Source organism: Cynocephalus volans, chromosome 8 (assembly GCF_027409185.1).
Source record: "Cynocephalus volans isolate mCynVol1 chromosome 8, mCynVol1.pri, whole genome shotgun sequence".
Taxonomy (NCBI): domain Eukaryota; kingdom Metazoa; phylum Chordata; class Mammalia; order Dermoptera; family Cynocephalidae; genus Cynocephalus; species Cynocephalus volans.
The window spans coordinates 25122996-25150261 of NC_084467.1; the positions used below are offsets into that span (position 1 = coordinate 25122996).

The 27266-nt window shown below is 48.5% G+C and overlaps 2 protein-coding genes across 4 annotated transcripts in view; both read right to left on the reverse strand.

The window, feature by feature from the left end:
- Positions 1–226: 226 nt before the first annotated feature.
- Positions 227–15922, reverse strand: PEF1 (penta-EF-hand domain containing 1). 2 transcript variants are annotated; one of them, XM_063106125.1, is made up of 5 exons: positions 15863–15922; positions 6998–7298; positions 4068–4223; positions 3372–3515; positions 227–1251 (listed from the first exon to the last, which is right to left on the reverse strand). In XM_063106125.1, the coding sequence occupies exons 1-5, from the start codon at positions 15884–15886 to the stop codon at positions 1022–1024; spliced, it is 855 nt and encodes a 284-aa protein (XP_062962195.1). In that variant the 5' UTR covers positions 15887–15922; the 3' UTR covers positions 227–1021. The 2 variants fall into 2 exon arrangements, with proteins under 2 accessions (XP_062962195.1, XP_062962194.1); XM_063106124.1 differs by lacking the exon at positions 15863–15922 and adding an exon at positions 13152–13248.
- A 6679-nt stretch (positions 15923–22601) lies between these two features.
- COL16A1 (collagen type XVI alpha 1 chain) overlaps positions 22602–27266 on the reverse strand; it is a 47927-nt gene continuing 43262 nt past the window's right edge. For both annotated transcript variants that reach the window (XM_063104043.1, XM_063104044.1), the window contains 7 exons: positions 26865–26900; positions 26293–26337; positions 25184–25372; positions 24759–24825; positions 23877–24053; positions 23617–23694; positions 22602–22913 (listed from right to left, as the gene is read on the reverse strand). In XM_063104043.1, the coding sequence (XP_062960113.1) occupies positions 22711–22913; positions 23617–23694; positions 23877–24053; positions 24759–24825; positions 25184–25372; positions 26293–26337; positions 26865–26900 (795 nt within the window). In that variant the 3' untranslated portion in view covers positions 22602–22710. The remainder of the gene's footprint in view (positions 22914–23616; positions 23695–23876; positions 24054–24758; positions 24826–25183; positions 25373–26292; positions 26338–26864; positions 26901–27266) is intronic.

The window sequence follows — 27266 nt, forward strand, 5'->3', positions numbered from 1 at the left end:
GAGTTGACCTCCAGGCCGTACCGAACTGAATCTGGCAGGCCCACCGGCTGGCTGCCCAATATGTCAACTTCACCCTGGCAAGTGAGAGAAGCCTCATATAGGCCCTGGTCCCTGAGCTGCTGCTTTCCACATGGCTTAGTATACAGTATATACTTAAATATTTACTAAATAAAATGAATGAATGAATGGATGAACCTGTAGCTCAGAAGTCATAATGGAAAATGTGGAACTTCAGAATTTCATACTTTTATTGAAACTTACAATTTCACTGGACTTTTGGCCCCAAATGAAAAAACTGCCAAAAAAAAAAAAAGCACTGGCAGTGGGAGGTAACAACTGTCCCCTGGGGACTGAAGCCGAGCAGAGCATGGCAGGCAAGTGAGGGATCCAAGCTTCAGAGGGCAGTAGCCTGGCCAAAGAGACTCAGAGAGCCAGCTGCCTGAGCTCCCTGAGCAGGGACAGCCCGCAGGCAGCTAGAAGTTAATACACAGGAACTTGTGGGTGAGATGGAATCCACGTCACTGGTCCCACGGGCAAAGCTCTCTCATGCTTGGTCAGATTCTACTTTGGAGAAACTGGGCTCATCTGACAGGACAGCCTGGGGGAGGGAACCCAAGTGCTAATGGTAAGAGGCCTAAGAACACTTACCACTGATGTCAGGGTGTAGAAGGGAAAGCTAGAGGCCAGAGCCCAGCTGCCCAGACACTAACTCTATTGCAATGACTGGCATCTCCTGCTCCTGGTGCAAGGCCGTGCCATTCAACTGCTCAGAGCTGTCAGGATATTCAACTTACAGTCCTCTCTTAGATCAGGCCCCTCCCTATGTGGCCTCAACCCAGTCCCCACTACTGAGTGGCTGTGATACATGACTTTCAACCCTCTTTGGAAACAGTGCTGCATCAAGCAAGAGAGAATCTTTTTCTAAGAGGGGCAGAAAAAGAAGAGAGGCCCACATGCTTCTCCCATTTCAAGGAGCCAGGAAAGGTCCCTGGTGCATTCCACTTTTGACAGATGGGCTGGGTCACAGCATCCGAGAAGCTGTCATGGTGACAAAGTCCTCGAAGCTGAGCCGAATGTTGCCCTGTACAGCTGTGTCCTTCTCCCGGAAGGCCTCGGTCAGTACCTGCAGCTGGGTGCACACCTGGATGAAGCGGTCGAGCTGCATGGCAGGATTGGCAGAGCGCGGGCAGTAGCGGGAGACCAGGAGCTGGGTGAACTGGGGGCTCAGGTTGTAGCCCATTTGGGACAGAGCTGGAGAGGAGGGGTGCACAGAGGAGACACACAAAAACCTGCTGTCAACACCTCCACTGACCAGCAACACTGGAGCACAGCAATTCAGGGGACTTTGAGGGGATCAGCACAGAAGCATACAAAGGACAGAGAAGTCCCAAGGGTCTGTCCAAGATGTCAGGAGCACAACAAGGGCTCTGTCTGGAAGCTCCCCTTAGCTGGAAGGCCCCATCCCTCTTTCTCCAAATCTCCATTAATGTCTGTTCAATCAGTGCTCAGGGGATCCCAGAGATGATGATGATCTATGCATGATCATCTCTAACCCATCTGCAGTATGAAAGGAAGCCTGAGCCCCCTAGGACCACCTTGCCTAGGGCAGACGTCACAGGCAGTGCAACACAGAAGTTGTGAGGGCTTGCTCTGGAGTGAGACAGTCCCTGGGCAAGTTGCTTAGCCTCACAATCCCTCTGTCTTTTCATCTCCAAAATGAGGATAATGCCAATGCCTGGCACATAAAAAGCACTCAGTAAGTGTTACTTTAATAAAGTCATTATCACCTCCCCAGAGGAGGCTGCTGGACAGTTCCAAGGTCATGGCCTACATGCTGTTCCCCGTCCCTCCACTGGGATGCTTCCTCCTTCTCTGAATAACTTACCACCCCAGGCTAAAATCTCAGTTCTCCATTTGCTATGGGGGCCCTTGGGCAAGTTACCTATACTAAGTCTCTCATCTAAGTCACTAAGTTTTCTCATCTGTAAAAGGGAGATCATGAGTGGAAAATGTGGTACATCTACACAATGGAATACTACTCAGCTATAAAAACGAATGAAATACTGCCATTTGCAACAACATGGATGGACCTCAAGAGAATTATATTAAGTGAAACAAGTCAGGCACAGAAAGAGAAATACCACATGTTCTCACTTATTGGTGGGAGCTAAAAATTAATATATAAATTCACACACACACACACACACACACACACAAAACCGGGGGGGGGGGGGAGAAGATATAACAACCACAATTACTTGAAGTTGATATGACAAGCAAACAGAAAGGACATTGTTGGGGGGGGGGGAGAAGGGAGGGAGGTTTTGGTGATGGGGAGCAATATCAGCCACAATGTATATCGACAAAATAAAATTAAAAAAATAAAATTAAATTAAAAAAATAAATAAAAGGGAGATCATAAGGGATCCTTCATAAAGGATGTGGGATAATAAATAGTACCTAGCACATGGGAAGAATGAATTCTGTAAATCTATTAAAAATGCTTATTACAGTGCCTGGCCCATCACAAGCATTCAGTAAATATTAGTTTTGTTGCTGTATCACCCTTACCAATATCCATGACTGAAGCTGGCAAAAAGAGTAGGTGATCAGTACAGGTCATCTCCTTTCCCTTCTACAAGGGGGCAGATATGGTATGCTCATCCCGTCCCACAGACCTCCTTACTTGGACTGAAATCCACAGCCAGGGCAAGGGAGTGGACTCTCCGTGGAGCCCTTTCTCCCTCCAGGTGGTAGTGGCAAAGCTCCCTGTCAGGCTCTCACAACGCCATTAGCCACCCATCCTCTCACCAACTAGCCTGAGCCCAGCCTACAGGCTCCAGCCATCCAGCATCATATTGGAAACAGACCTGGAGCTATGGCCTCAGGTCATCTTTCCCTGCAACTGCAACTTTTAGAGTGCTCTGAGTCCCAGAGCTGGGAAGGAAACTACCTTCTAGCAGAGGTGGCAAGAGAATCCTATGCAGGGCTCTTTCCATTCTACATGCTAGAAACTGGAGAGGAAAGAGCCACACAAGCCACATGCACTGGTCTCAAAGTGCCTTGGGGTGCCAGGTTTCCATCCCTAAGGCTCCCTGCCAGCTGAGGCTGTCTCACCCAGCACTGCTGGGAGTCTTATCACCAGGGGTCCAGCCCTGATTCTGAACCCAGATGTTTCCCTGCCCTCGATCTTGGCTCAGTGCCCCAGCCAGGTCACAGCAGGGGCGTGGGGAGTGGGCCTGCATTGAGGACAGCATTTTGTCATGCAGGTGGCCATTTGGTAGTGAGAGGAAAACCCTTGTTCTGTCTTAGGGAGTAAAGAGAAGAGTCTAGCTCTGCCCTGCCCCCTGTGCCCTTGCTGTGGCCCTCACCTTGCTGCAGCTCCGTGTAGCTGATAGAGCCCGAGTGGTCCCGGTCGTACTGCTGGAAGAGATTCTTCCACTGCTGGATGAATTTCCACAAGGCTGAGAAACCGTAGACATCAATGCGGCCTGTCTTGGTCTTGTCAAACATGTCTGAGGAGGAGAAGGAAGAAGAGGAGGAAGAGGAAGGAAAGGAGGGGAGGATAACTTCAAGACTGAGGGCCAAGCATCCTCAGACACCACTGAGGTAGCCCTTCTCCCTGGGCTGGAAGAGGAGATTCTACAGAACCACAAGCCTGAGACCCAGATGCCTGAGCTCAAGACACTGCATCAAGACTTGCACCAGCCTCCTCCCCTGGCCACCCTTGGCCCCACCCCATCCAAAACAACATTTTCTATGCAGGCTTGGCAGGCTGGGCCCCAAGACCTTGATCCAAGATGACCTCTCCTTGCCTTTTCCTACCAGGGGAGGGAGTCCCATTCTGCAGTCCCATACTGGGAAACTGAATTAGCCTGTAGCTCAGCAGGGTCTAGAACTTGAGAAAGATCTAAGGGAAGGAGCTCTCAGTCTAGGGGATCTCATCTTGAAAACAGCTACCTCCGTGGCCAAAGGATTTCTCCTCAGAATGATTACCCACCCCTCTACTATCAACTATCAGGTGGCTCTACCCCAGTTCAAGCCCAGGGGGAAGGGCTGGAACTCACTTATCATCATAAGGCATGTCTCGTCATTGAACGAGGACCAATTGGAGTTGACCAGGGCCTGCTTCAGCTCCTTGATGGAGATGTAGCCACTGTGATCAGAGTCCACTGACTGGAACCAGGAGTAGGCCTCAGGATCCACATTGGGAGGGGCGCCACCTAGAGGACAGGGTATGAACCAGGAGAGTCAGACCCAGGATTCAGGGCCGATCTGCAGAAATGCTAGGAAGCATTTTGGCTTTAGGAAGGGCCGGCCTCAGTGCCTCCCGGTTGACAGGTTTTCCCTACCCCGTCTTCCATCAAGTGACATGCTTACTGTGACAGAGGGCCTTCAGTGTAGACTCACAAGTATTTGCAGGTGATTTCTACACCATAAATCCTTTGGACTTTTATAGTGCTCCAGTCACTTCTCTATTTGATTTTATGTTTCTAAGAAACAGGGACCTGTTCCCCTCCAGCATATCAAGAATTCTCTGGAAAAGGTGAGCTGAGGGATGGGGAAAGGGTGGTAGATGAAACTGGAGAAGCAGAGAAGTCTAACTTAGGAAAAAGCCAGAGTTACACAGTATTGGTAAACCAACTGAGATAACTGGCCACCAAAGGGGCTCCTTCACACAAGAAAGCATCAGAGACAGCCATGGACAGTTGTGGAGGACAGAAACCACTGCCCAGTCCCAAAGGTGAAACCAGAGGGAAAAACGTTTGCCTGACTGAGGGACTAGCCTGACCTCAGCAGTGTCGTGCTGGTGCAAGTGCCACAACCCCAGGCAAGAATTTCTGTAACAAGGGTGGTCTGTGTGGTTTGTATAGAAGAGCTCAGAGTTTGGAATCAGATGGCTCTGATCCTTACTAGCCTGTGTGACTTCTGGCAAAATGCATAATTTTCTGAGTACTGATTTCCCCATTTCTAAAATGAACCTACTTCCCAGGATTGTTGTAATGAGTAAATAACAGCAAAATGAAGTTCTTAGCAAAGGGCCAGGAGTGTGTGCTGTCTGAGACATTTTCACAGCAGAAAGGATATTTAAACTGCATCTGAAAGGATGATGAATTGAGATGGGGAAAAGAGCATGCAGCAAAGGCAAAGTATGTTCAGAGAACTCCAGGGGGTCTTGGGTTGATGGGTGGGAAGGGGTCATGACAGGGGAAGAGGCTGGGAAGGTCCTTCAGGATCTTTCCTGAGGGCAGTGGAGCACTTTTAATGGTCAAATCTGTCTTCCAGAACAGCGGTGCTCAACTTTAGATCTGGATTCAGTGGAGTTGGGTGGGGCCTCACAGGTGACTCTAATGTGGGTGATCATGCTTTAAGCAGCACTGCTGCAGCCGGGTCACTAGCTGCACTAGAGAGGCAATGGCAACCAGGCGACAGGAAGCAGCAGAGGGTGAGCAGCTGAGAGTATGAGGCACATCCCTCCTCTCCTCTCCAGCCCCAGAATTACCTGTGGCCTCAGGCCTTGGAAAGATAAGCCTCAGAATCAGAGGCTCCTTCCCCTGCAGTGACCTCATATGGCTTCAGAGATTTTAAAAGGATGAGGAAATCCACCATGGAGCTGCTGAGCCAAAAGCAAATGGCCAGAAGCTCTGGGCTCCAACAAGATAAATGCCACTGTCTGGCAGTGCTCAGAACCCGCAAGGTCTGAGCATCTCCCGCTGGGCCACCTGGCTGGGTATGTATGCTAAGATGCTGCAGCTTCCCAGCAGTGCCATTCCCTGGAGGCCCTGTAGGTACACCACAGTGGATCCAGTCTGCCTTGCTGGTAGCTTGGTTTCCTGGGAATAATCATTCTGAGAGGGAACTGACTGAAATGAGTCTGGGGGAAGCAAGGAGCTGGCGCTCACTTTCCCTGATCCTCTGACACTGCTCAGAAATCTTCACTGAGGCTAGAGCCCCCAGGATTCTTTGCCCCCACTGAATCTCCAAGCCCCTGCCCCTTCCCTGTCTTGTCCAATACCTCACCTTCCGTATCTCTGCTCTTTATCTTCCCCCATCTGGTCCAATCATCCTGCCTACTTCAGCACTTCTTTTAGTGGTAAGGCCCTTACCACATCTGCTATCATATCAAATGCCAAATACTTCTTTGCTGAGAATGCCCCAGAACTAGCCCTCTCACAGAATACTGTTCATTAACAACCCTGTGAGGTAATGGCTTTGCCCCCATTTTACAGATGTGGATACTGAGGCTTAAAGAGGTGAACTAATTTGGTCAGGTCAGTAACTGGTCTGATCTCAGAAGGCAAGATTTCAATAACTACACTATCTAGCCTTTCTGTATATAGTAGTCAGTCTCCCTCACATAGGAACAGGGTTTCCCCCAGTGGCACACTACACTCTTGTCTCCAGTTACTTGCTCATCTCCCTTTCCCTCTAAGAGCATTGTACATTCTCTCCCACTGCCTGATGGCTTGCAGAACTCCTGTAAGAGCGAAGCATCCATTCCCATCCTACTGATGTCAGGTCTGACCATGGCATGTGCTTTGGCCAAAAGGACGTGAGTGGATAAGACATACGGTACTCGAGAGCAGAAACGTTAAGAGGCAGCATGCATTCCTGCTGGCCCTTCTGCTCTTTTTCTCTGCCACAAGGATAACGTATCCCACATAGGGGCTGCTCCTTCAGCCTGGATCCCAGAATGAAAGGACATGTGGAGTAGAAACTCAGCAGCCAACTCACAGCTGCCGACATGTAAGCAAGGGTAAATAAGTGTGAGTGAACAACAGAAATAATGCTTGTTATTGTAAGCCAAGGAGATGGGCAGTTGTTACTACAGCAAAGCTAACAGACTTTTCATTCTGCTGATGCAAGCTGAAGCTGGAAGCAAGATGCTAACGTGCCAGAGACCAGGGTGCCTGCACACCCATAGGAAGGACAAGGATGGGCTGTGGGTAAGTCAAAACTATGTCAGAGGCACCCAGAGTCCAAAATCCCTACTTACCCTGTCCATAAGGCCCAGGCTGCTGGGCACCATAGGAATTTGGAGGTGGTTGACTATAGGGGCCTCCTGGGGCTGCACCACCATATGGTCCTCCTGGAGTTCCAGAAGGGAGACCTCCAGGGTTGGGGTGTCCATAAGGCCCTCCACCAGCTGGTGGTCCATAAGGGCCTCCAGGGGCAGGACCCCCATAAACACCACCAGGGGGTAGTCCGCTGCCATACTGCCCTCCACCGTGAGGGGATCCAGGGTAGTAGCTGCCCGGAGGGGCTCCCGGTGCTTGTCCTGCAGCTCCTGGGCAGCCCTGCAGGAAGAGCAAGACATCAGTCAGAAAGATGAGGCCAGAAACTGGCCACAGTATGGCAATTCACAGCTATAAAGCAGTTCCGCTGCCATTCTTTCAACCGATCCTACAGGTAGGGTTGGAATTATGATCCCTTTTATCAGATTGGAAACCTGAGGCTTCTAGAGGAACTACAAGTTACCCAAGATCACACCACCAATAACCTGCAGAATCAGGGCTAGAATCCTGTCCCCCAGACTCTCCTTTCCTGCACACCAAGGGGCTCCACAAGAGCTGAGATCATCTCTGGTTTGCCACTTTATCCCCAGCTCCTGGTGTAGAATGTGTGCTCATTAACTATTTATTGTATGAATGAACAGGCAAATGAATCAAATAGAATTCCAAATGCTCACCCTGTGGTGTCCCTATCTCTAACTGTAAAATTCACAGGGTAAATGCGGTCTCCACTATCCACCCCCGACCCTCATCAGTCACAAATGATGTATCTATAGCATGTCTTCCTTATACTACTCTAGCACATTATGAAAAAATAGTTCCCTATCCTCACCCACCACTCTGTGAGGCCAGCAGAGGAGACTCTATTCCTAAGGCAATATGGTACAATGGCTAAAACACATCAGTTCAAGTTCAGGTTCTTCCCCTTACTATCTGGATTAATGACTCACCCTCCATAAGCTTCCGTATCTTCTAGTACAAAATGGGAAAAATAACAGTACCTACCTCTCAGTTTGGTATGTGAATGAAATGAGACCAGTCATGTGAAGTACTTTGACACAGGACCTGGCACAGAGTAAGCACTCAATACACATTAACTATTAATAATAGCTCCCTTCTAAGGAGGAGGAAACTCAAGTCCAGAGAAGTCAAACACAGACTGTATAGAGGGGCTGGGACCAGAACCCAGGTCTCCTGGCTCTAAGTCCAGGACATTTGTGAATTAGAGCATACATGAGGGCATTCCCTCTCTTGTCCATCTCCCCACACCACTAGCCATGGATCTCTGAGGCTCAGAGTGTTCTGCTACATCTCCCTAAATGGCCAGTACAGGGCCTGGCAGAGCACAGCCCCAACACATCTGCAGACAAGCTGAGCTGAAGGGCATAGAGAGCAGTTGCGCCCAGCTCTGAAGACGGTACCATTTAAACATGTTCTAGATCAACCTTGCCAGTGAGGGCCTGGGCTTTCTCTTTTTATAGTGTTTTATAGCTTCTGAGACAGTTACTCTTAAGGCTGAGGCCAAATTCATACTTCATCTAAAGGAGGCCTGCTTGCCCAAGGAAGGGAGGCATCTTGGGGGAGGCAGGAAGCAGGCCTTGCCACCTCCCTCACTCAGCATCGTGGGAGCTCTTCCTCCCTGGAAGCTGCTGTCGCTAGCTGCAAGACTCCTTCACAGACAATGAAGTCACAGACAGATTTTGATTCAAAACTCCCCTCTCAACAGCTGAGTTCACGACTGCAGGCCACTGGCTTAATCTCTCTGAGCCTGCTTCCTTACAAATTAAATATAAGAATCCCTTCCTCACAGGATTGTTCTGTGGATTATAAGACATAAATGCAGCAAAACTCTGTTAGTTTAGTTTTTAGCTAAAGAATCCTTTGATAAAATAAATAAAACGGATAAAAGAAAGTTGCTCTGGCTGAAGTAAAGTGGGGGGTTCCAGAACCACAACCATGTGGGGTCCCTCCCTTGCTAGATTCTTAGGGAGATCTGAAGAACCCTCGCAGTGATTCAAAAGACAGTCTGAAAAACACTAACATAAGAAAAATAGTTCTTACAGCAGCCTGGCATAAAGCAAATGATCAATAAATCATTGCTGCTATTGTTATTGTATTAATTATTATCATCAGCAAAGTCCTGGGCCAGGTAAACTCTGTGGGAGTGTAAAGGAGAGTGAAACGTTCTGAAGAAGCTTACAGTTAATGGGAGAGGCACGGAGACATTCTCTGTAACATCTAACAAAACGGGCCGGCCCGTGGCTCACTTGGTAGAGTGCGGTGCTGATAACAAAACATTATAAGGAAACAGTTATTTAAAATGAACACATAAGCCACGTGCCACGGGTCTGCAAATGAAAGAGGGTAAAATCAGGAAGGGTTTCCATGAGAAAGTGGTATTTGAGCTAAGACATAAAGATCCCCACAGGAGTTGGAGAGGTGTGACAAGATTCCCGAGGGGGTTGGAGAGGTGTGACAGGAGAAGCATCCAGAAGGCCAGTCACTTAATCTAAATCCCTCATTTTACAGATGGGGAAACTAACGTGAGGAGAGGGGAAGGGACCTATCCAAATCATACCCTGAGGTGGAGGCAGAGGAGGGGCTGGACCATTCCCCCACACCACACCACCCCCACCCCATACCCAATGACTCCCACTGCCTCCTGCTACAGTGCTCTTCCCTGAAGCGATAGGCCACAGTATATTCCAGCATAGGATGGAAAGGAGGTGGGACTCTGCAGAGTCTGGGTATACTTAAAGAACAGGCTAGATGCCAAGCCAGGAAGTAACTCCACTATAAGCCCTGTGAGCAAAGGCAAAAATTGTACCTGGCCAAGGACACCTGACACACAGCCCTTCCACCTGGGAAACGAGCCCAGGCCAACAAAGCAAGTGCTGCCAGGAAGGTCTTCAACCCATCCTGTTATCACATTCTGGGGGCCTGCTGGGCTTGGTGCAGTTTGGCAGCAACTAAACCCTTTCCTTTCTGCCCTGCATTAAAGCCCTTACATGTTGTTTACAAAGCACTTCCACATAAACCAACACAACTGACAGAATCTTGCTAACAATTCCCTAACAGAAAGTAGAAAGATGTTAATAGGCCTATTTTTCAGATGAAGAAACTAAGGTACAGAGCTGTTAAATGACTTTGTTCATCAAGCATTTACAGAGTGACAATACTGTGCATGGCTCTGTGCAAGGCCTGGGGGCAGAAAACTAATGAGACCCTGCCCTTGAGGAACCCACAGATAATTATGACACAGGCCATTCAGTGCCCTCAGAAAAAAATCTACTTACATGCTATGAAAGAAGCATGGACAGAGGAATTTGTTCTGTTTGCTGAATGAGTAAATGAGCAATCAAATGAACAATGCATGAAGTGGGTAAAGGAAGGCTTTCTGGAGAAGGGAGCAGTAATATTGGAGGTGGTCATTGAAAGATGCATAAGCATTCCCCAAAAGGAAGTCAGGGAAGCACACTCCAGACAGAAGGGAGAAGACAAAGGCACAGAACTCATGAGCAAGCATGGTGTGATCAGGGAATGGGCTAAAGAGCACAGGCAAGAATGCACAGTGTGATCCCAGAAAGGCAGGCCCTTTACATACTCCTTAACTGAGCACATGTCTTGCTGCATTTCAGGTAGCTGGTAAGTTGTCGGTGTCTAGGAGTAGTTTCTGTATAGCATCTCCCCCACACGACGGTGAGCTCTCCAGGGGCAGACACTGGGCCTCATTCATCATGGTACTCCAGGGCCCAGCACAGTGCCTGGCACCTGCAAGCCTCCATAAATATTTGAACAAATGAACACCACTCCAAAGCATTTGGGCTTCATGGTGGAGAAAACAGTATGGCACTTTACAGCTGTAGAAGGGTTTCCAATAGGGAAGGAATGTGACCCGAGCCCTGTTTAGAGAATTAGCCAGCAGTGGTGTGCATGACGAACTAGCAGGGGAGGCAGTAGCCCAGGTGCTCGGCAGGCAGGGCATGAACCAGTCAGCAGACTCAGAAATGGAGGGAACGATGGATTCTGAAGCTATTTCAGAGATAGACTAGACATGACTTGGCAACTAATTAGATTAGGAAAGGGATGAAGGGGGAGTGAAAAGAGGGAAGTGTTCAGAATGACTCAGGTTTCTAGCTTGCACCAAATGAAGGAGGTGGGGCCACCAAGTGAGGCAGAATCCAGGCTGGGGAGGAAGTTTGGGGAAGACAGTGAGACAGTTCCCAGGACCACTGAGTTGTCAGTAAAGGTCTGAACAAGAAATGAAACCAGAGTCCCTGACTCCATGTTCTTTTATACTACTCCATACTGCCAACCCTTCTGAGAATTTTTCCGAGTATTTCATATGGACAAACACAAGATTGTGAAAGGGGAAAAGTTCAGTAAGTACAGTTTCCAAAGTATCACAGGAAAACTATCTCTAGATCTTTAGCTGACTGCAAATAAGCTACATTTGATGTATTGAGGGGTCGGGAGCAATCAGCATTTATTGAGGCTCTGCTAGGTGTTTCCAGTTCAATCAACTCTCATTGATCCTCAGTCCTCTGAGCTAAGTGCTATTATCGCCATTTTACTGATGAAAAAATTAAGGTACAGAGTCTAATAATGGGCCTGAGATCACACAGCTAGAATGGGAGAGTTGGCAATTCAAAATAGGATCTGCATGATTGTACTGCACTACCCCCTTCTATTTGTTCATTCAATAAATGAGTGAGCCTCTAGCACGTGCCTGTGCCAGGGACTGTCCTAAATGCCTCTGTCAAATATGATGGATTTCTACAGTGGACGGGGGTTGGGGGGGAAGGTTTGGATCAGGTGATCTTTCAGAGCCTTCAAGCTTGTAAATCAGGGAGTCTCAGAAGAATCTTATTCTTTTTTCACTCCAGCACCTAGACCTAGTTTGAGAGTCATGCATTGGAAAAGATCCCAAAGACCCTTCAGTCCAGCATCTCAGTCAATAATGGAATCTCTGCAGTACCACCTGGAATGTCTATTTGTGCCCCTGCAAGTGGTGGGGAGCTCACCCCCTCCCACATAACCGACTCAGAAAGTCCTGTATTGTCTTTTGGCTTGGAGGGCTCATTTTTCTATCCCCAAGACCCTTGTGAAGCTCAGAGGTATCAAATGCTGGTCAATGCCACGTCCCGATAAGGGAGGAAGAAAGTTGCATTGCAAAGACAAGCCTGCACCCCAGAGCTGCCCCTCAAGTGCCTGCTGGAGGAGGCATAAGCCCAAGCTAAGGGATTAAACAATCACAGGCAGACAGAAGGAATGGCTCAGGCATTCACCAGCAGAGCCCCCTAAAATATTTAAGGGACAGAAACATGCAACCAATGAACAATGAGCCAAGAACTGTCCCAAGACTTCATTTACCACCTCTGTGCTGACACTCCAAAATCCTTCTCTTCAGCTTTTTCTCTCCTGAACTGTAAACCCACATACCCAACAGCCTCCTGGATCTTCCCTCCCAATCTCTTCCTCCCTCTGTGTACCCACCTTAGTGAATGATACCTCCTTCCACCCAGTCACCCAAACCTAAAGCTTTAGAGCCCTCCTGGGCACCTCTTCTTTCCTCCCCTCCATCACCTCAATTAGGCACCAAGTTTTCCCAACTCTACCTCCCAAATGCTTCTCAAATTCATCTTCACCAGGTCACTGTTCTCTTTAGCCTAGATTACTGCAACAGCTTTAAAACTGGTCTTCCTGCCTCAATCCATTCTCACAATGCCCCATGGTAATAGCTCCAAAGCACAAATGGGACAAAATCTTCACCAGATCCTTCATTATTAAGATGAAGTCACACTCCTCAAAAAGGCGTAAAAGCCCTTTAGAATCTGGCCCTTGCTTATCGTTCTTGTCTTATTTCTTACTCCTTTCCCCCTCATCACTGCAACGAGACTGATCTTAAAGTTCCTCCAAAATATTGGGCTGTCTTACTTGCCTCCTGGTCTTTATGCAACTATGGTATTCCTCTACTGGAATACCTTTCCTTTCTTCACCCAGCTAACAACCACTGATGATTCCGTTTTTGGCTTAAATGTCACCTCCTTTAAGAAGTCTTCCCACACCCCTTAACTGAGCTAGGTATCCCTCCTGTGCCATCCTAGTACCTTACACTTATTCCCATTTAATACTTACCGCACTGTTTCTACAATGTGTAATCTGCATTTCTCTTCCACTTGGAGTATTACATGCCAAACACTGTATCAAGCACTTTGCATAGATTATCTCATTTCATCTTTACAGTAACTCTGAGGTAGGTACTGTTACAATCCCAATCTAAAGAAGGGGAAACCAAGCTTCAGACTTTTGCAACAAACCTCTGCAAAGAGTGGCAGAGCAGGGATAAGAAGCCAAATCCCTTTGGCTTCAGAGACTAAACTCCTAAGCACTGAAATCTGTCAAGCTGTTCCCACCCCCTCCAACACCACCCTCACCCCCACCCCCAGGACCAAAGGGTGCTTAAGTTTTACTACTCCAACACCCAGTTCATGCTTGAGTACCCTGGGCTGGAGGCAGTGGAAAATTACAGGAATTTTGGCTCCTAACAATAGGCTGGAATTCTCCAGGGGCTATGTAGTGGGTGGAGGGGAAGCAGCACTGATAGAGCCTTTGGATGCTTTAAACAACCTGTTTCCTTACTTAGAACACCCGGGACCAGGAGGCAGACAAGAGTATGGTGGGGAAAAGCACCATTTCTTCTTCCATTCCAGACACTTTTCTCTCTGTGCTCCTTTTCAACATTCTACTATAAGCATAAGCCCAGGCAGCATGGCATGACAGCAATCGCAGCAGCAAGAGCTGCCACTGGCATGTACTATGCACTAGCAACGTGCACCACTCCCTACAGGCTTTATTGCACTGCACCCTCATTTCAGCTTTTTACAGGTATTATTACAGGTATTATTACAGGCATTATTTCTCCCTTTTTACAGGTGAGGAAACTGAGGTTCAGAGCCCTTAGATGGTTTGTCCAAGGGTATATAACTATTAATTAGTAGAGTTAAGATTCTAGCCCAGTTCTGTCTAAACTGTCACTGCTTCGAGGATGCATACAAATTATCCCCAAAGTTTACCAAAATGTAGATTCCTGGGCCATTCCTGGACACCAAACAGGTCTGAGGTGGGACCCAAAAGTGTGCTTTTTTAACAAGCTCTCAAGTGATTCTGATGCAGAAGACCAACCACTGAGAAACAATGCACTATGACAACGTTTTCCCTAACTGTGTTCCTCAGGAATACCAGTGTCACAAAGAATGACCAGACATTAAAAAAAAAAAAAAAAAAAAGGATAAGGGGGGAGGAGGGTGCACAAATGAAGAATTTCAAACTGCCATGTGGTGAAATAACTTATTCAGTGTATTTCTCAAACTTCTTTAAGCACAGAATCCTCCTCTATTAATAATACCTATTAATATCTCACAAGACTCAGCAAATGGAACAGAGTCCTCCTAAGCACAGGCCATGCTGGCCTCTTTCCTTCCTACCTCTGCTAAGTATTCAATGAATGGAGTTTTAAGCTCTAGCCCTGGCCTCACACTCACTTACTATGTGTGACCTCTGGCAAGCCACTTAACTTCTTTAGGTTTGTTCCTCAACTGAAAATAGGGAGTAATAATCCCTGCATCCCTATATAGCCTTCATGATTGGGATAATGGAGGTCCAAATAATGTGTAAGTTGTACAGGGTTGCACTCCCTGGAAGGGCTCACAGCTTTTGGCATGTGACTATGCTCAGTCAAGTGCTTTGTAATATCCCATCTGATCTCGTTTTCCAATTTTTCCTCCGTAGGTTTTATCTCCTAAACTACTGGGCAACTCAGGACCCCTCTTTGGGTTTTGGTTTCCTCCTCTGTAAAATAAGGGGGCTATTTTGAGGGCCCTCCCTGCACTGACCTTCTAGGAGTCTAGTAAAAATCAAAATACCAAAAAGCAACACGGGTTACACCTTACTATGTACCAGGTGTTTACAAACACTGCCTCATTACTTTTCATAGCAGCTCTATGACATAGATCCTACTATTCGGCCTTATTTTAGAAAAGGAAACTTTGGCTCAGAAAGGCAAAATACCTTGCTCAAGGACTCAAAACTATTCAAGTGATGAAGTCGAGATGTGAACCAACCTCTGACTCCGAACTGCACTTAACCCCTACTATTCTGTCACACAGCAAAGAATTCTGGCCACAGAATCAGCTTGCTGTGGTGATCGTGGCTGGACCATGATGGGCTGACAAGTTGGGACCAGGCATTTGCAGACAACCCAGGTTGTGACCTCGGCTCTGCCGCCTAACTGCCTGGTTACTTCAGATAAGTTGTTTTCTCTGAGTTTCACTTTTCCTGTGTGAAATGGAGATGTTGGGCTAAGTCAGAGGTCAAACCAGCTCACTTGTGGCGCCTGATACGGCCACAGATTCTCCTGCTTATTCTGATGCAGTGTGTGTGCGGTGGGGTTGGAAACCTTTATATTTATCCGACGACCCAAATGATACCGACGGAACCAGGGCTCTAAACGTCCTGCCAAAGCTGATGACCAACCCAAGACTCCCGCGGGAGCTTGAGAATGTGGAGCCCGGGCTGGATACAGCCTGGATCTGTGGGGTCCAAGGTCCCCAAATCCTGGCGTGCGCGACGTCAGAGGAGGCGCGACACGGCCTCCCCGACTCGCGGTCCCGCGTGACGTAAGCCGGGCGCGACCGGCGGTCCCTTTCCTCTCTCCCGCGCGACGCCTCGCTGAAGCGAACCCCAACGGGGGTAAGGGCGCGGAGAAAGCGGGAAGAAAGAAGAGCGGGGGGTCCCGGGCATGGACTTGGCACGGCCCCTACCTGGAACTGGGGACCCCTCACACTCACCGGTCCGTACGGATAGCTGGCCATGGCGATCCTGACGTCACACGCCGACGAGAGGTGGGGCCTCCCGCTTTCAAACCCGCCCCTCGCCTGGGTCTGGGGGCGGGCCCTGTTCTGACTGGACGTCCGCGACTGTCAATCCTGGGCGCAGGCGGCCGACGGACGTGACGTTACAGGGCGGCGGTCGGGTGCCTCCTGGACGGGGCAGTATTGCGAAGAGTTGGGTTCCTCACTGTACTAGCGCGCCTGTTCCTCCCTTTCCTGAACCGGAGTAGGCCCCAGGGCTGGCCAAGCCCGGATATTTAGGGAGAAGCCTGGGTGGGGTGTTGCTGCGGTGACCATGTTATAACCTGGCAAATGAGACTCGTGATAGTAGCGTAGTTGCTGTCGTCATTCCAAGTTTCCGCCGGAGGGGGGCCTGGGCGGTTGCCGTGGCAACGGGAAACTGCCGGAGGCCGCCAGGAAAGGATGGAGGCGATGGAGAAAGGACTGTCTAACGTCAGCACACCGGCTGACAGTTAGTATCCTTCGAGATGCAAATATGTGGTCTTTGGAGAAGAAAATCCCAAATCGTCAGAGTCGGGGGAAAATTAGGTTATCTAGTGCCTCTTTCTTTATGAATGGAGAAACAAGTCCAGAGAGGCAGTGAGTTGCCCTAGTTCACAGTGGGTTAGCGGCAGAGTGTGGCCTAGAACCGGGGTCAGTGTATGCCCAGTTCTCAACAGGGAAGTCTAGATTGGTCCCTATAGTAGGCCAAATTCTGGTTGCCAAGTGACCTCAGCACCATGTATTTGCCAGTCGGTGGTTCAGGTTCTACACTTGTTTGCGTGCTTATTTGATTAAGTTCTTCATGTGAGCAAGGACTGTGTCTCTTTTTGCTTTTCATTATATCCCCAGTACCTATTACAGTGCCTGACCCTGTGTTTTTCTGTTATAGAAATGCATAAATTAGTGTTATGAGGTGTTAACTCAGTTCAGCCTATCTAACCATCTAGCCAGGCAATTTCCATCATGCTGCTTGCCCACTGGACAGCCTACAATGGATGCTCTTCATCCACGTCTACAAAATAAGGCCAATCTCTTCATCCTGGCACTCCAGACCCTTCACGATCGGGCCCAACCTCGCCTTTCCAGTCTTATGTTTTACGGCCCCCGTCTTTTTCCACTTTGTATTTATGTGCTCAACTCCCCCATTCAGCAATCTTGCTTTGGAATGAGGATCTTGGTTTTATCACTTTTCTACTGCATGACCTTGGGCAAGTTATTTAACCTCTCTGAGCCTCAGTTTTCTCAGCTGTCATAAGGAAATATGCAAATTTGGAAGTGAGTTTATCGCACCTGCTCAGGTCCAGACTTATGCTCAAACCACTCCTTTCACCCGGACCAGCCCATTTCCACTCCCTCAAAGCTCAGTTCCAATCCCATCCTCTACCTAACCCTTCCACATTGCCACCGGCTCCAGTGTTGGCCGCTCTTTTGCCAGTCTCCCTGTGCACTTGCTAATGTCGGTGCCTGCCTTGTATAAGAATTCTCTTTGATGGTTTTCACAAAATTCATTCCTCTCCATCTCAGAAAATCCACTCATCTTTAAAAAAAAAAAGGCGAGGGGGTCAGCCCGTGGCTCACTTGGGAGAATGTGGTGCTGATAACACCAAGGCTGCGGGTTTGGATCCGTATATAGGGAGGGCCAGTTAGCTTAGTTTGGGAGAGTGTGGTGATGACAGCACCAAGTTAAGAGTTAGGATCCTTACCAGTCATCTTTTTTTAAAAAAAAAAATCCACCCAGTCTCTCAGTCCAAAAACCTAGGATCATTCTTGGTTGTCCTCTGTTTCTCCACATACTCTCCCACTTCCCTTTGCACTGTTTCAAAAATATACACATATCTGCTCTTTTCTCCCTGTTCACACTATCACTGATCCAAGTGGCCTGGGTCACTACAATAGTCTCCTAACCAATGTCCCTGCTTTCACTCATCCCTCCACACTCCATTCTCCATAGGGCAGCCAGAGTGACTGTCTTAAAATGTAAATCAGATAATGTCATTCTTTGGCTTAAACTCCATCAGGGGCTTCCTATCACTCTTATAATAAAATCTAAACTCATCCTTATGACCTTTGTGGCTCTCCATGACCTAGACCCTGCCTGTGTCTCCAGCCTCACTTTCTGCCATTGCTGTCCTCGGGTCACTCAGGCCATGCTGACCCAGTTATACCTCCCCTGTAAATACTGAGCTCATTCCTGTCTCCAGCTCTTTAGATTAGCTTTTCTCTCTGTCTGGAATACTCTTCCCTTGACTTGTCACTGGTTGGCTCTTCCTTGTCATCCATGTCTCAGTTCAGATATCACTTCCTGGGGGTAGGGGAGCATTTCTTGACACCACATCTAAAGTATGCTGCCCACCCCCATTACATTCCATCTATCAAATCACTGTATCCTATTTTTTCATAATACTTGTCACTACTCGAGTTGTCCTCTTTAAGGATTGCATGTATATTGTAGGATTGTCCTTTTATTCATTCCTCTATCCCCAGCACCTAGAAGAGTGCCTGGCATGAATTCAATAAATGTTAGTGGCCATTATTATTATTATTATGTATCGAATGCTCACTAGGTGCCAAACATTGTGCTAAGGACTGTGTGTTTAGTTTTCACCACAGTAATTTGAGATAGATACTATTATCCATTTATAATGAAGAGCCAAGGCTCAGAAAAGTTAGCTTCCTTAATATCAAAATATAAATATAGAAGTTAGGATTTGAACCCAGGGGTACATGCTTTTAACTATTCAGTATTTAATAGTAGAATCATGTTGTCTTTACTTTTATAACCCCCTAATCCAAAAAATATTGGTGGGATTGAATTGCAAAATCTCAGAAAGGAAGAAATCCTGAAGTCCAGGCTGAAGGTCAAGGGGACATTTTCCTGGAGAGAGAGACACCTGGCCTGCACACTGGGATTGTGTGATGCACATTCATTTATTCCGCAAAAATATTAGTCTTTTGAGTTCCCACCACTTGCCAGGCTCTGTTCCAGGTACTCAGGATTCAACCCCTGTGAGCATTCTTTGTCCCCATCCCCCTCTACCCAAAAAAGAGCTCTTAGGAGAACTTTCTGTTGGAGGTCTGTGCTATTGGGAATCAGGGGCATTCAGGTCTTCTTGCAGGTGGGCAAAGACCAACTAAAGCCAACGTCTAGGGCTGTGCCTCTGAGGACCCGCAGCAGGACAGGTGTGTTTGTTTTGGAGAGATCAGGATCTTCCAAAGACTGAAAGACATTCAACTCATTTCCAAAACCTCAACTACCTGAGGTAGACAGAGGTGGTTGGAGACAGTTCCTGTTATTTTTTCTGTTTTAACCAAAGAAGAAAACTTGGATTCCAGCCCTTTTTAGAGCACAGAGTACTTTTCTGAGTTCGTGGAAGCCCTGCGGTTAACCCATTAGAGGTGAGGCAGAGCTTGGTACTGGAAGGCCCATCCACTGGAAAATACCGCCTCCCCTAGACACATTGTCCCCTCAGCCGCCTGGCTTGGCACCATCTCCCGTATGGCTTACTGAGAAGGAATACCAACACCCACCTAATTATTATGGAATTAATTCTCTTTGATTCCAACTAGGTCCAGTTCTGAAATTTAAATTCAGTTGGAGGTTGTGGATCAGAGGGTGATTTGCAGCCTTCCACAGAACCAACCAAAAAATGAGAACAGCAGACGTGACAACTGGCTACAGTCTTCTTCCATTATGGGATCATAAGGAGAGTACATTAACCTATTCTGTTCCCATAAACTATCTGGGACAATAACAAAAAAGATCTAGTCTTGTAAGGGTTAACAAACCACATGTGAAGAAATCCTAATTAGATTCTGTTGAATTCCAGTGACAGAGGAAAATATTATGACAAAAAGGAAGATTTAAATTCCAGAAGCATCAAAATTTGGGATTTTTCTCTGCAGAATAAATATGCAGCAGCCCTTTCCCATCTTACAGAGCAGAGGATTTCTCAAATTAAGGACCCTGCAGTTCATTCTTTGCACTGCCAATGAACCCCCTGTGAGGCAAACCCGACTTGATATACCTTTGTGTAAAACCCATCAGTGGTTTCCCACTGTGTCTCCCCTGTTCTCGCTCTGCAATTCAACCCTACTGCCCTGTCTCCCTTCACTCAGCCTGCTGTGCTCAATCATCTCTGGACCTTGGCACATGCTGTTCCCTCTGCCTGGGTCGATCTCTCTCTGTCTAGACACAGTTAGGTTCCCCAGCTGTGCACTCCCCGGCACCTGGTACTGCCCAACATCCCACTTTATTGTAGTGGCTTCTTTAACATCTGCTGTCCCCATAGACACTGTGGGGGCAGGGACCATATCTGCCTACTTTGTCTTGGGGGCCTCAGAGCCTAGTACAGTTCCTGGCGCAAGGTAGGAAGAGGAAGTGGACTCATCAAGTTAGACTTTGCCAATCTGAATGATCTGTGTGTTGCCTTAAAAGCCTGGAATAGACTAAGAAATGAAGACAGAAGAATAACAGAGCAGGAATGTGGAAAAGCTGCCTAAGAGGAGTGGCAGTCATGTGCCCCTCTTTCCTTTCTCTTCAGCTTCCCCAGCTCCTGAACTGATGAGCAAGATCCACCGTTTTTTTTGTTTTGTTTTGTTTTTTGCTGACCACAGTAGCAAAAGAGATTATAAAATTCAGCTTTCCGTCTGGTTCTTCATGGTCCAAGAAAATACAGCAATTTCAAACTCCGAGGAAGCAAGCACTCAAGTCATGAGAGCTTAAACCTAGCCTGTCATAGAATCCCGTAAGAGTAGCATGAATTTGACTCAGGAAGACGAGTGAAGAAACATCATTTACTCTGTAAGTCTTGATTCCCCGGTGACCCTCAAAGGGGAGGAGTTTAAAGTATCCTCATAGCATTTTCCCCCTCTGGTCTTCAAAGCCAGCCTGCTCAATTCAACAGCTGGTCCTTGCTTCTCTTGCTTTCTACTGGCGCCAACGTGCTCCTGATCATGAGGCCCATCATCAAAGCACTCTGCAGACTGGGCTGAAAGTGGAAGCTGGCCTTCCAGTGGGAGTGCTTTAACATCTGTCCTCATCCGCTGTCCAAAACCTGGCCACTACTTCAATGCAAAGATGATGCATTTCCTTTTTAATGTTTTATGTTAGAACCAGGGTTAACAGAATTGCTGGTGAGGGGTGAAAAAAGAATTGACTCCTTCTTTATGTAAAAATATCATGTGAGACACTCGGGCATGCTCAGGAGTCTGCTTGATTTCATTTCTCTGGCTGTGGCACACCTCTGCTCCTGGCAGGAAAAAATAGGGCAAAGGTTCTGAAAAGCCATCAATAGGCTGGTCTCCTGGTGTTTGGGGCCCAACAAAAGAAGAGAATTTTCAGAAATGTACTGGAAATACCAGTTCTGGAGAGATTTGACAGCGGGTTTGAAGGCTTCAGGCAGTTTGGATAAGAATCTAGACTTTGCATACATTTCTGAGCCTGCTCTGTGATCTCTTTGAAGTTTATCCTACTTGAATAAACCTTCCAGAAAGCTGGGGCCAGAAAAAAGGCTTTCTTTGGAAGTCCCCCTGGATTTACCCTGTTGCTTTGTCACAGGGCAGCCAGCCCATCAGGACAAGCGATCTGAAAAGTAGAGAAGGAAGAAGCTTGAAACAATGTTTTTATAATGTTCAACTTGCTGTCTTTTCTTCTTCTTCTTCTTCCTAGCCTTTTTACATATGGAGAGGGAGACAGCAGATAGATCACTAGACTCCCAGTGGACTTTGAGGACCATGAGCTTAGATCTGATGGTGGCTTGGCTGTGACCCCTTTGCATTGATAAAATCTGGCTGTTTCTGAAGGCCTAAGTCCAGAAAGTCGTTGCCTGGAGCACTTATGGAGAGCCAGCGACAGGGCCATGCGTTTGTGCAGGCAGGAGGTTCCATCTCATTTCCCAGAGAAGCATTCCCTGGTTGCCTAGTCCCGGGGCTGGAGCCTATCTTTTCTCCTATTTGCACAAGTTTTCTAATCACAGAATTACTGGGGCATCAAGAGGAGACTGCATGCTTGGCGGGGCTTCCAGGCAGGTGAACACACCTCAGCACTGGGTAACATTTCCCAAGGTGCAACCTGGATTGGCTTTGGGTCACACTCAGGAAATGAAGAGGGTGGGCATAGGGTTGTTGGAGTACCAAACACTGGTCTCTCTCTTTTTTTTTTTTGTCTTTTTGTGACCGGCCGCACCGCGCTCAGCCAGTGAGCGCACCGGCCATCCTTATATAGGATCCGAACCCGCGGCGGGAGCACTGCTGTGTTCCCAGCGCCGCACTCACCCGAGTGCGCCACGAGGCCGGCCCCACTGGTCTCTTTAGGGAAGCAAATAGGGAGGGAACTTTATGAGCTGAAAGTGGGGTCTTTGAATCTGCTTTTGGTTCACTCAAGAGGAGGGGCTGAGTGATGCCTCTTCTCTAACTCAAGAGAAGGGTGCCGGGAAGGGCAGGACACAAGGCCCAGAGGGCCAAAGGATGAGCCAGAAACATCTGGAGAGGAGATGGGCTGGGAGCACCCTGTACAGCAGCATCCCACGACTCCTATGGCTGACCCCAGACAATGAGGGAGATGCCCTTTTTTGACCCTGAGGCCAAATGAGAAAGGAGGATGACGGAGATGTGGTCCAGCACCAGATGAACCCCCCTGGAAGTGAGATTTGCAGATAATTTTGTTTATTGTTAAAAAAAAAATATTAACAGCAATTAAAAACGACAACAACAATAACACAAACATTCACAACCCATCACAGAGTCCTATAAGCTTTGGCCATTTATTCCCAATGGAGTCCTTCATTCAATGGCAGGTAGTGATTTCAGCCAAAAGGCCCCTTCATATTTTTCATGGGTGGGTACTGCTGCTCCATTGGCATGGCTCCAAAGCAGTCAGAGGGGTTACAGTGGCCAGCCTTGCCTGGCTGGCCCATGGGACCTGGGGGGCCAGGGATGCCGGGAATGCCCTGCTGGCCCATTGGTCCCGTTGCACCCATCTTGCCATATCCCGGAGGACCTTGAGGACCTAGGGAGGGACAAGTCACAGAAGGAGAATCAGGAGACCCAGATCAGAAGAAAAGAAGAAATCGTGGTCATGGTAAGTAACACCTCACATATGAATATTTCTCAGGTTACATGTTTTCATGATAATCTGATCTGATTCTCACATTGATTTCACAATAACAATACTACTGGCTAGTTTTATTGAGAGCTTTCATGTGCTAGGCACAAGGCTGAGTGCTTTTTATGCATCATTCATTGAATCTGCACAACTCTCTGAGAAAGGAACTATTTCTAATTTTGTAGATGAGGACACCGGCTCAGAGAGGTCACACATCTGGTAAGCGGTAAAGCTGGGTCTCAGATCTGGGTCATCAGGCTTTGGCCATTTTCTTTCAGGCTATACAGCTAAGCATGTATCTTCAAAAGGCATACAGGCAATAAGAGGCTGAGCAGGACTTGAACTCTAGTTCCCTGGGCCCGACATGTGCAGCCCTCTCCTACTGGGTCATGCTATCCCAACTTAGGACTTGAGGACAGGCACTGTGTCTTCCACCCCCTTCCTCCACAGGCCCTGGCAGTGTCTCACATACAGTGACATTACTACAAACAGTTGTTGATTGACCCATAGTATTTGGAGTTCTACACAACCATGCCGTAGAAGAAACATAAAGAAAGGGGGTCTCTGCTGCTCTGGATTCATGGTCTCAGATGCTGGTTTTTCCTACCTGGAGGGCCGGGGAGACCATTTTCTCCTGCAATGCCAATACCAATGTCCCCCTTTTCACCTTTGGTACCAGGCAATCCTGGGACAAAGGAAATAAAATAAGAAGTCCTATCTCTGAGCAGAAAAATGACACAGCCAGTCAAATTACTCGAAGCACACACAAACACACACACAAATACCGTATTCACTACAGACCTCATGTAATGCTCAAGTCTGCCCCAGAGCTACGTGTGCCCCTCAGGAACCACAGGGCAGACCTACCTCTCATTCCTGGCAAGCCCTGCCGTCCTTCTCTGCCAATCTGACCAGGGAGACCAGGTGATCCTGGAGCACCTGGCCGGCCTGGAGTGCCATCCTTCCCTGGGGGCCCTGGTCGGCCCGGAGCTGCCACCATCTCCATGGGGAACTGCATCCTGGAAGTGTAGTAAGCCATCCTCTCTGTAAGAAAGGATAAGAACTGGTCACAGGGTGCCCCAGGGACTCAGACTGCAGATGCTGAAGACAGGCCACCAGCATGGAGTCCAAAACAGCCTTCCTTCAGTGGGATGCCAGGGCAAGGACGTGGGCTGGTCTCCTAAGCGGCACCCGTGCCCCGGCCTCCACACTGCTCTCCCTGGAGATCTTTCTGAAGCACAGATCTGATTACGGCCTCTCTTCTCCACACTCTTCACCACTTCACCGCTGGCTTCAGAATCGAATCCAAACTCCTTGCTTCTCATTCAAGGGCTGCTTCCCAAACAAGGTGCCCTGCCCCTTCAGGACAGGGCATACCAATGTTGGAGGAACAAACAGAAGAAAAGCTTAAAATAAAACCTCCCTAGCCACCTACAGTTGTGCTCGCCCCTCTGTCTGGAGCCCACTTCGTGCAGACTTGTTTGATAGCAATTTTCTTGTCTGTCTCCTTTGCTCAAGTGGGGCTTGGGGAGGGCAGGGGGGAACCATTTTATCTCTGAACAGAGCAGGTGACAAGGAAGGTCTGAAAGATAATTGAGCATATGCCTGTCAAACCTCAGGCCTGTAAGTGTGTGGGGGTGAGAAGGAAGGATGCTGAGCTTTAAGGAAAAGGAAGCCAGGGCAGGGCAGAGAAGTGGCAGGGAGGGGCAAGCAAGCGGCACCCACTGCCACCAGCCAGCTGCCAATTACCATCAAACATTTTAATGATCTCTTGTCTGATGAACCTCTTGATTTCATCATAATTCACCATGTCTCCCTGAGGAAAGAGAAGAAAACCTGCCTCAATTACACTTCCAGGCCTGGTGCTTTCACCTGGGGAACAGACTTCATGGAAATAAAGGATGGGGAGGAGGGCAAAGGTCCCAGGAGCCTCCCACAGATTCTTAACCCAAAGTCCTAACCACCTTGAAATGGTCTAAATCATTTTGTGCTTAAGTGCGTTTTTCTGGGGAGAGGGTTCTATAACCACTCCCCTCGCCCACACAGTGAAGAACCACCTACATGGGAGTCATGCTCTTTCCTGCAGAATATAAGCAGGAGCTTCTAAAATGACCCCTGCTCCACCCCACACGCCTGCTCTGTGGGACAGTGTCCATGGCTGCCCTCCCCCTTACCATGGAGCCAGGCACGCCGGGCAATCCAGGGCTCCCCGCAGGCCCCGGAGATCCAGGGTGGCCTCTCTCTCCTGCAGGACCCGGAGGCCCAACAGGCCCCATGGAGCCACTCTTGCCAGGCCCGCCAGGCATGCCAGATCTCCCCTTTTCTCCTGCTTGGCCCTTCTGTCCTGCGGGCCCTGGATCACCCTACAAGGACAGGAAGTCACAGTCCAGCATTACCAAGCTATGAGGGCTACATTATGATGTCTCAGCAATCTGCCCCTTCCTCTCCATCCTCCCACCGGCATCTCTCTCTGGACTATGGCTACAGCATCCCAACAGGTCACCCTGCCTCACGCCCCCCAGAGTGGTCCTTCCAGAAGACAGTTCTCATGGTATTACTCCCTGCTTAGAAATTCTGATGGCTCCCACCTGCCCACAGAATGAAGACCTAATTCCTTGGCCAGACATCCAAGACCATTCATGATGGGTCCTGATCATACCTTCCTCAGCCTCACCTCCCTGCCCTTGCACCTTCAGCCAGACCTCACTGGCTGTAATTCTCTGATTCTGCCATGCTGTCTTCATCCACCCTGCCTGGAACGCCCTCCCTCCCTTCTTCTCTACGAAATGCACTCCTCCTCCTCAGCCAAAATGTTCCTATTCTCACGCAGCCTCCCTGATTCCCCAGGCTGAGCTGTGTGCTTGCTTCTTATGACCCTACATGCTGCCTTATCTTCTTCTGTAAAACTTGCCTTACTCTAGTGTAAGTGTGACTGGACTGTAGGGAGCACCTATTGTTCAGGGACCTCTGTTTATCCAAGGCCAGGACAGAGGGCCTGGAATGTGAGCAAGACCAAGTGGATGTTGTGGAATGAAAAAAATGAATGACTGAATCAATCAGTCAATCAGAGAATAAACTGGAGATTTCCATTCCCCCAACCACAGCTAAGGAAAAGGCCCCATGTGAGAAGTTTTCAGAGATGACATTGCTCCAAGTTCCACCCACTTTTCTTCCTGCCTGCTGGTCTTCCTGGGTCTCCTATCTGTGGCTCAAATCATAACTTGCAGCTGGGCTTAAACAACCCATGAGCTTCTCCTCTCAAACCCAGCCAGTGCCCACTCACCTTTGACCCAGGAGGTCCATACAGTCCCTGTTTTCCAGGGGGTCCCTAGAGGAAACAAAAGTCAGGGGTCAAGTCTGGGCAGCATCTCTGAGGCATTCGGGGGAAGTAGGTACAGTGACAGGGCCACCTGCACTAGCCCCAGACCCGCAGGCTGTGTCCAGCTGGGCTCTGTATAAAAAAGAACAACAGCCTCCCTGCCAATAGAGGGGCTGACAGCTGGAAGGGAGAATGATGTCCGTGGGGCCTTGTTTGATCATGTAGGCTGGGTCCCCCATCACAGATGAAAAGAAGGTGAGGATAAAGAACAGAGGGGCAGGCAAGAGCTGATGCCCCAGAAGTATTTGTTTGACGAGGTACATGATTAAAAAATTAGTGTAAAACAAGTTTTGCTTCCACCCTTGTCCCCTAGTCTCCAATTCCTCTCCCCAGAGCAACAGGGGTTACCAGTGTCCTGTATATCTGCACAGAAATAGTCTATGAGTACAGAGGATGTTTACTGAATGAATGAAGAGGGGTCAGGGCAGGGCAAGGAGCAAGCAGAAGGGAAAAGGAGAAGACCAGCTCAACGGTACCTCTTTGCCAGCTGCACCGTCCGCACCAGGTTCACCCTGGAGAGTAGAGAGCCATGGAGATGTGATGAGCCCCAACCCAGTTTGGTGCCACATGCCTCACATGCCCAACCACCTGTTCCACTGAGAAGCCATGATCCTCCAGCCCTCACCCTCTGACACTCTGGACACAGGTGGTGTAAACTGAGACCCCCACCTCACACTCCAGCCTGGTCCCAGAGCCCCATACTGGCAGCTCCCAGTGGCCCCCCTGCCTGAGCTCTACAAGGGAAGAACAGCCTGCCTTGCTCTTTGCCTGGAATCCTGACAACTTGCACACTCCCCGGCTGAATATATGTTAAATGTTTGCTGAATGAATGCATGAACTGTGAACCTCTCGAGTGAGGTCCTAGAGACTGGCCAAGG

Coding starts and splice junctions, on each gene's coding strand:
- PEF1 (XM_063106124.1), bottom strand. CDS start 13,181: ATGCAGATTACACATTGTAGAAACAGTGCG. Junction 7,299..13,151: donor CACATTGTAGAAACAGTGCG/GTAAGTATTAAA, acceptor CTCTTCCTGCAG/GGCTGCCCAGGAGCTGCAGG. Junction 4,224..6,997: donor GCCTGGGCCTTATGGACAGG/GTAAGTAGGGAT, acceptor CCTGTCCTCTAG/GTGGCGCCCCTCCCAATGTG.